This window comes from Rhinopithecus bieti, unplaced genomic scaffold, assembly GCF_001698545.2.
Source record: "Rhinopithecus bieti isolate Rb0 unplaced genomic scaffold, ASM169854v2 scaffold_10175, whole genome shotgun sequence".
Lineage (NCBI taxonomy): Eukaryota > Metazoa > Chordata > Mammalia > Primates > Cercopithecidae > Rhinopithecus > Rhinopithecus bieti.
In genome coordinates, this window is record NW_016806289.1 from 245,808 (window position 1) to 254,262 (window position 8,455).

General features: G+C 56.3%; 1 protein-coding gene across 1 annotated transcript in view; it reads right to left on the reverse strand.

Annotated features, from left to right (window-relative positions):
- Nucleotides 1–5,181: 5,181 nt before the first annotated feature.
- Nucleotides 5,182–8,455, reverse strand: part of LOC108531779 (uncharacterized) — a 4,933-nt gene continuing 1,659 nt past the window's right edge. Inside the window, exon 3 of the mRNA XM_017875385.1 lies at nt 5,182–5,739. Coding sequence (XP_017730874.1) covers nt 5,193–5,739 — 547 coding nt within the window. The 3' untranslated portion in view covers nt 5,182–5,192. The remainder of the gene's footprint in view (nt 5,740–8,455) is intronic.

Sequence of the window (8,455 nt, forward strand, 5' to 3'; positions counted from 1 at the left end):
CCAAGGTCTGCATTGTTAATAGCGCCCTGCAGGGGCCGTGCAGGCTGGCTGGGTTGCATATTGTCCACATCAATGAGGAAAATATGGGCATGCCTGGTGATGGGATGTGAGGAGGGCCATCCCCCAGCTGGGAGGTGACTGGCTTGGCCTGAGGGACTGTAGGTGAGGGAAGATGGACCAGGAACACTTGCACGATGGGTGTGGGAGAGTCAGGGGTCTTGCTAGTGAGCCAGTGCCAGGAGCTGTGAGAACCAGGGCCAGCCCCTGGGCAGCCTGGGCGTTTGGGGATGTGTGGAGCAGTTTTCGTGGGAGCGCCGCAGCCTGCTGACGTTTTCTTCAGACGTGCAAGGTGTACTGTCTTCCGGCTTGCCCTGCCTCCAGCAGGAAATCTTCCGTCCTCTCGGTTTCTTCCTCCAACTGCTTTGAAGACTTCACTACCACTGGATTTGAGCCGTTGGATGAGGACGTGCTTTGGTGTCCTGAGCGGTCTGACGAGGACACGTTTTATGTACACGTACAGTGTGTAACAGCCTCTGAGACTGGCTTCTTTCATAGTCATTGAAGGCTTCGCCATGTGTTTTCATTTCTGTTTAGCGCTGAGTGAAACTCCATGCTGGGCGTGGGCTGCAGCTCGGCTATCTGCATACCATTATTGAAGGACGTCTTAGTAGCGTCTGTGCTTTGGCAGTTATGCATCCAGCTGCCCTTGTGCAGGTTTTTGTTTTGACACCACTTTTCAGCCCATTTGGGTGAATAAAGAAGCCCGACTGCCGGACCGTGTGATAAGAGCATGTTTAGTGAGAACCTGCCCAGCTGTCCTCCTGTGGCCCAGCCGTTTCACACCCACCAGCAACGAGTGAGAGCTCCCGAGGCCCACGTCCTCGCCCGTGTTCAGGGGTGTCAGGAGTTTCCGTTTGGCCGTTCGAATCGGTGTGTAGCGGGATCTTGTTTTCCGTAGCCTTTGAAGATACGTGTAGTTCTGTACCTTCCTGGTGCTCGTAAGTTCTTCATTCCGACTCCATGCTGCCAAGAGGGATAATTGTCTTTGAGTCTGAAGTGCCGTATTTAACTTGTGTTGTCTTGTAGATCCTCTGCGGTGACATCGCTTAGGCTTAGCTCTTACATGGATCAAAAGGCCCTAATTCCTCCTCCTTTTCTGAAGTGCATTTTTACAGGATATAGAATTCTGAGTGGACTGTGTTTTTCTGTGGGCATGTTGTCCTCTTCATGCCTGCTTTCTGTTGTTTCTGATGAGGAATTTTCTCATTCTTCTGTTTTCCTTAATATGAAATCTCTTACCTCTGACTATATAAATGGTTTTCTTTTATTTTTGGACTTTGGCCGTTTGTGATGTACCTGGGTCTGGTTTTCTAAACTGAGCTACTTTGACCTGAGGGTGGGTGCATTTTAACAGATTTTGAAGTCTTGATTGTTATTTCTGCAAGTATTTGGTTTTTTTCTTTCTTAGAGTTCCATTTCTGGAAGAGTATTTCTCAAATTTTTTCTGATGTCCCACTCTCTGTCTTTTGGGTCTCTGGTACACGTGCCACGTCCTGGGTGTTGTCCCACAGGTCTCTGCAGTCACTGGTGTTACGGCCGTGGGTGACCCACAGGTCCCTCCAGTCATGTGTCACGGCCATGGGTGTCCCACAGGTCTCTCCAGTCACTGGTGTTACGGCCATGGTGTCCCACAGGTCTCTCCAGTCATGTGCCATGGCCATGGCTGTTGTCCCACAGGTCTCTCCAGTCACTGGTGTCATGGCCGTGGGTGTCCCACAGGTCTCTTCGGTCGTGTCACGGCCGTGAGTGTCCCACAGGTCTCTCCAGTCATGTATCACGGCCATGGTTGTTGTCCCACAGGTCTCTCTAGTCATGTGGCCACAAATGTTGTCTAGCAGGTCTCTCCAGTCGTGTGTTACTGCCCTGGGTTTTGTCCCACAGGCCTCTCCAGTCACTCAGGTTACAACCCTGGGCGTTGCCTCACAGCAATCTCTTTGTTCTATTTTTTTCTTTCTCTGTGCTTCTGTTTGAATAATTTCTTTTTTTTTTTTTATTTTTTGGAGACGGAGTTTTTGTTGCCCAGGCTGGAGTGCAGTGGCATGATGTCGGCTCACTGCAACCTCCGCCTCCTGGGTTCAAGCGATTCTCCTGCCTCCTGGGTGCATGCGAGTCTCCTGCTTCAGCCTTCCCAGTAGCTGGGATTACAAGTGTGTGCCACTACGCCCGGCTAATTTTTGTTGTATTTTGAGTAGACACGGGGTTTCACCATGTTGCCAATCTGGTCTCGAACTCCTGACCTTGTGATCCGCCCACCTTGGCCACTCACAGTGCTGGGATGACAGGCGTGAGCCAGTGCTGGCCTTTGAATAATTTCTGTCGACATGTCCCTGTCTTTGACATTACTAATTCTCTTTTCTGATATTCCAGATTGCTGAAATTGTTAATTCCCATATTGTATATTTTAATAGTTGTTCTTAGGTATTTTTAATGTTTCTGCTGAAATTCTCCATTTTCACTTTCCCCCATCTTTTCTTCTGCAATCTGCAACCTTTTCATAATGGTTACTTGAAATCATTGTCATTCTGTTCCTTTTTTTTTTTTTTTTTTTTTTGAGACAGAGTCTCGCTCTGTCACCCACTCTGGTTGCAGCGGCGCGATCTCGGCTCACTGCAAAGTCTGCCTCCTGGGTTCACATGATCCTCCTGCCTCAGCCTCCCGAGTAGCTGGGACTATAGGCACCTGCCACCAATTTTTGTATTTTTAGTAGAGACGGGGTTTCACCATGTTGGCCAGGCTGATCTCGAACTCTTGACCTCAGGTGATCCACCTGCCTCAACCCCCGCAAAGTGCTGGGATTACAGGTGTGAGCCACTGAGCCCAGCCCTTTTTTTTTTGAGATGGAGTCTTGCTCTGTTGCCCAGGTTGGAATGCAGTGGCATGATCTCGGTTCAGTGCAACCCCTGTCTCCTGAGTTTGAGCGATTCTCCTGCCTCAGCCTCTGGAGTGGCTGGGACTACAGGCGCCCGCCACCACGCTTGGCTAATTTTTGTATTCTTAGTAGAGATGGGCTTTCACCATGTTGGCCAGGGTGGTCTCAAACTCTTGACCTCAGGTGATCCGCCCACCTCAGCCTCCCAAAGCGGTGGGATGACAGGTGTGAGCCACAGCGCCTGACCCAGAAGTTACACCCTTAAGACCCAGTCCAGGGCCTTCAGAAGCAGGAACCAGGAGTCATCATCCACATGATGATATTTCGGTGCTTCTATTTCTCTGCTGCCCAAACTGACCTTATTCTCAGGGGCAGTACCCTTTGTGGTGACTGAGATGGAACCAGAAGCTCCAGGCACACAACCTTGCATCTGTGATTCCTGTGGGAAGCCTGTGTCTTGCCCAACAGTTCCAATAAAACTGGGTAAAATTTGTTCCTGGGTGTCAACGCCCATAACTGAACCAGGAACTGCCGAGCAGAAAGGGTGTCCTGGTCGGCCAGGCCTGGGTCCCTTGTTCCCCTTTGGTAGCAGGACAGGCCCCATGGAGGAACAAACAGTAAGAGGGAGGAGGACGTGGGCAGGCCGGGCGCAGACACCCAGAGGCACGAGCCTCCCATTTGTGTGGGGTGAGCACAAAGGTCAGGAGGGCAGTGCAGGAACAACTTCCGTCTTAGGCCAAGGAATCTGAAACTGGGGAGGCAGTGGGGAGCCGTAGTGGTGTTTTTAGCTGAAGTAGCGTCGGGAGATTCGATGTGATTGGAATGGCTGAGATAGGTTGGAGCTGGGAGAGACCATGGGGTGCTGTGTGTTGACTGACAGCGTTCTTCCTTGTCCGTGGGGTCTTGCGTTTCTGAGGGTGCACTAGATGTGGGTAAGGCAGTAAGGAGCAGAGGGGATACGGTTTTGCCCCAGGAAGGCCTTGCCCCCACCCTGTCAGCAGCTGGGCGGGGGCGGGGTGGTGGAATCTTGCCCTTCCTGCAGCCCAGACCCAGGCATGAGGACCTGGAGGGCCCGCTCTGCCTTGGGGCTCTTGCGGATTCGTCCCACACCAGGCTCCTAGGATTAATGAGGCCTCCACCGGACTTGGCCTTGTCTAACCTCTGGAGAGCTCGTACCTCTCTAGAACAAACGTATTGGCCTCAGCTTTTCGGTGGCCGTCAAGAAGTTATTTGTGTTAGTTTATTTAATGCTTTCCTTTTACAGTGAAGTGAACGTCTTTGGTGACCTCCTGCCTGCTAACCAAGTATGGAAATCTGTTCTGGACAGAGTCTGTGGCCTTAGCCAGGGGCCTGCCTGGAGATCGGCTCTCCTGAGACAATTTCTGTGGGGGTGGAGGTGGCGGAGGGAGAGTTGCTCAGAGCGGATGGTCCCAGAGTGGCACTGTCTGGGCCCCTGCTGACCTGACCCAGCTGTCTCTCTCTCCATGGTGGTCCTTGTTTCCTCGGTTTGTAGCTGCTGAGTAGGATGGCCAGAGAAAATGCAGGATGCCCAGTTAGCGTCGAATTACAGATAAACGAGTGTGTGAGCGTGTCCCTTGCAGGATTTGGGGCACATGCTGAAGACCGGTTTGTTGCTCTTCTGGGATTCAGATGTAACTGGGTGTCCTGTTTGTTACACAGATACCAGGACTCAGCTGGGGGTCCCTGGCGTTGATTGGCTCCAGTCCTGGGCTGTTCTCGGGGATGCTGAGACCCTGGCGTGGAGCGCCGCCTCCGCGTGTCCCGCAGAGGGCACCCGTGCCCCCTGAAGGCGGCGCGGAGCCCGGCCCCGGCCCCTGGTCCTGTGGCTTGAGGTCGGGGAGGGAGGGGTGGTGGTCGCCGCAGGACAAACGTTTCCACTCACCCAGAGCCACGCCCCACAGCCTGTGCAGGGAGAGTCGAAAACACGGCCCCTGGTGAGCACTTGGGAAGTGAACCGTCCCCGCCCTGGTGGGCTGTCAGCAGCCACATCAAGAGAGAGACAGGACAGTGGTGGCCTTGCCAGAGGCGTTACGCGTTCCCTGGAGCCCCTGCACCACCACTGTCCTTGCTCTTCCTTGAGTCGGAACCAAGTCCTTGAGGTCTGTGGGTGCTCAGCAGCTTTGCAGACTAGTCCAGGTCTTCCAGCTGACTCTCGTTGCCTTCACCGGCTCCTGGTTTGGGGGGCAAGGATAGAAGCTACTACGCATCAGAAGGTTTGTGAATGGGGATTTAATCGAGTGTTTCACAGGGTGGCCCCTGCCGTCTCCGCCCCTCGTTTTGTACAAGAAGCAGGCGGAAACCGACCCTCCCTTCGAGAACGCGCTGTTGCTTGTGTGTCTCTCCTTGCTGTGACCCAGTGAGAGCTCCCTGCAGTCGTCATGTCCCTGGTTGACCTCAGGCTCCGGGCACTGAAGTCTTTCAGCGCCCCAGTAAGCACGGCCTGCGCACCCGCTGTGTGCCAGCTCCCGCTTTCCTGGAGCTTGGGGGAGACAGGGACAGTGAACAAACGTACAGACTGAGATGGTGGGAGGGCTGTGCGGTCCGGGTTGTCTTCACGAGGGGCTCTGGCAAGGCGGCTGCATCCCGGGTTGTCTGCACGGGGGGCTCTGGCAGGGCGGCTGCATCCTGGGTGGTCTGCAGGAGGGGCTCTGGAGGCTGCATCCCGGGTTGTCTGCACGGGGGGCTCTGGCAGGGCGGCTGCGTCCCGGACTGTCTGCACAAGAGGCTCTGGCGGCTGCGTCCCGCGTTGTCTGCACGAGGGGCTCTGGCATCTGCATCCAGGACTCCTGCTGTGTGGTTTTCTTAGCTGTGACCCAGTCAAGACTTCCTCACAGAGCACAGCAGACTCGCGGTGCTGAAACTCGGAGGGTTACCCTGTCCCTGACTGGAAGGTGACACTCAATTAAGAGGCGCTCCAGGGATTGCAGAGTCTGAGTGGGATTCTGAATTCATGGGTTCTGGATTCTGAATTCGAAGGCAGCAGTTTCCAGCCCTTTTAAATCTTGACCCCAGGAAGAAGGACCTTTTACATCTTAACCCGGCAGACACATGGCACCTACTGGCACTGCATTTTGTTCAGTTCACCCTCAAATGATGTTTCCTAATGTTTGGCCCCGGGTCAAGCATTTCACAAACTGTTTAATCTTCTCTACAATCCCAGGTGATAGCTCCTCTCTCGCCCCCTTTATGCAGACAGACAGAGGGATACTTAGTTGTCTTTCCACACCATCTACCCCTCAGCCTTTGCTGTCCACTGCCTGCACGTCAAACCCACTGACGGGCACCCGTTCGACTCCAAGAGCCCCAGGGCCTGAAACCTGGGAGACAACTCCTGTTCTGACCTTGGGCAAGTAATTTACCTCTCAAGTCCCAGAGAAGTACAGAAAGCAACGGCAGGTGTAGTGGCTGGCTGCACTTAGGTGGCACCTACTGTGTGCCAGGCCCCCTTCTGCCCACTTCACAGGTGTCTCAGTCTCCACAGAGTCCATTTGGAAACAGCCTGGAGCTATCCAGGTTGCAGTGAGGCACCAAGGTGGCAGAGCCAGTGCTGGGCAAGAGGTGGGAGCTGCAGCTGCTGAACCCGCGAGCTTGCTTGCCTGGGGGTGGCGACCTGGCCGCCAGGGGTGGCCTTGTCTCTAGGGGACCCAGCTTGGGGCCTTGTACCACCACCCGCTTCCAGCTCTGCCATCTGCAGATGAAGGAGAAAGCCACTGAGGCCTGGCCTCCAGGTCAGGCTCTGTCCCTGCTGGGAGCTGCACTGGCCTCAGGTTCTTCCTGTAAGGGAGGACCGGGCAGCTGGGGACAGCAGCAGATCCAGCTCTGACAAGAAGTTCCTTGAAGTGTGGTGGATGGCAGTCAGCATATGTAGGAGACGACCCCAATCCTGACCCTAATGCTAATTCTTGCTTCCCCCACCAGATTTTAATCCTTATCCTGCCCAGGGATTTTAAGGGCTGACCCAAATCCCCACCCAAAGGGAAGGATGGAAGGGGGAACAGCCTCCAGCCTCACCTCCGCCCTCTATCCTCCCAGGTCGACCCCACCCCTCTCCTGGATCTCTTCCTCCTCCTGGCTTGGCCCAATCTCACAGCCCCCACTGTCTTCCCCCCTCCCACTTTGGCAAGCCCCTCCACATGACCTCCCTGCTCCCCAGCACACAGTAGGTGCTCAGTAAAGAACCCTGCCTTTCCTTGACTCCAGTAGACGTTGCACCCTCTCCATCTTAGCAGAAAAGGTGGGTGGGCTGTCAAGACTACACTGACAGCAGTGGTCATTTGCAGACAAGTTGAAGTGTGGGGGAAGCGCAGTAGTGATGCTGAAGCCTACATTTATGTAGCATTTATGCCGGGCATGGTAACCCTCATGACCCTCATTCCGACAGGAGCTAGAGCCCCTGCCTCACCGTGAGTGCAGCAGGGGAACCTGAAGCCCCCTGCCACAGGCCAGCTTGCACCGTCTTCCCATCCAGCACCACACTGGGTGCCTTTGCTGTCTCCCAAGAGCCCCTTACCCACGGAGTCCCTCACGACGCCCCCTGCCCCACGTGCAGGTGTCTGACCCTCCAGGACCCAGGAAGCAGGGTCGAGGAGCTCCCAGGTGAAGTCCATTGTTGAGGTGCACGCTGTTCTGGTGTTGCTGGGGCAGGGGGCTGATGGTGGTGCTGAGCAGGTTTTAGAGGAGGTTCAGGGTGGCGGCGGATCCTGGGGCCCAGCAGCCTGGTTTCTGATCCCAGCCCTGCCACTTCCCAGTACGTGACGGTGAGTGGCCCAGGTCAAGGCTGGACTCCGGAAACGTGGGTCTGACACTCCTGAGGCCTCCCGCGTGGTCCCAGCCGAAAGGACCCAGTGTGGGCCCCTTGGGCCTCGGTTTCCCTAGCTTGGGTGCCGTCAATCCCAGGCACCGTCAGCTCAGGGCTCCCCAGGACCCGGTGGGGGCACAGACCCCGGCGCTATTTCATGGGGTCCCTGCTCCTGGCGCCCCCGAGCTCTTCTGTGAAACGGGAGGGCAAGTGCGCCACCAGGCACGGGGCCTGGGCTCAGGTGCGCCGGGGACCCCACACCGTCGCAAGGTGGGTCCCCAGGGACTCCAGCTCCTAACGGGCCAGGGCAGGATTCTGAGTGTGAGGAGAAAAGAAACTCCTCTGATTAAGCCACGGCGCCCCTTCAACGTGCAGGTGCTTCCTGCTGTCGGAGGGTTCGAGGTGCGCAGCGCGGCTGCCACTTCCTGAGGAGGAAAGTGGGGGGACCCGTCCCGCGGCCCTGCCGGTCCCGCCGCTCGCTCCGCGTCTTCCTTCTCCACGTCCCCCCGGGGCTCCGAGGCCCGACCCGCGGGAACCTCCCGCCTCTGACGGCCTCACACCCCGGGTCAGGGCCGGGACTCCAGGCGGACGCACGAGGGCCCCGTGGCGCCTGCACGCTCGCCCCACCCGCTCCTTTCGGCGCCGCGGGCCGGCGGGGGCAGAGTCCGTGCGCTCCGGGCCGCCGCTCCCCTCCCCGCCCCTGCCCG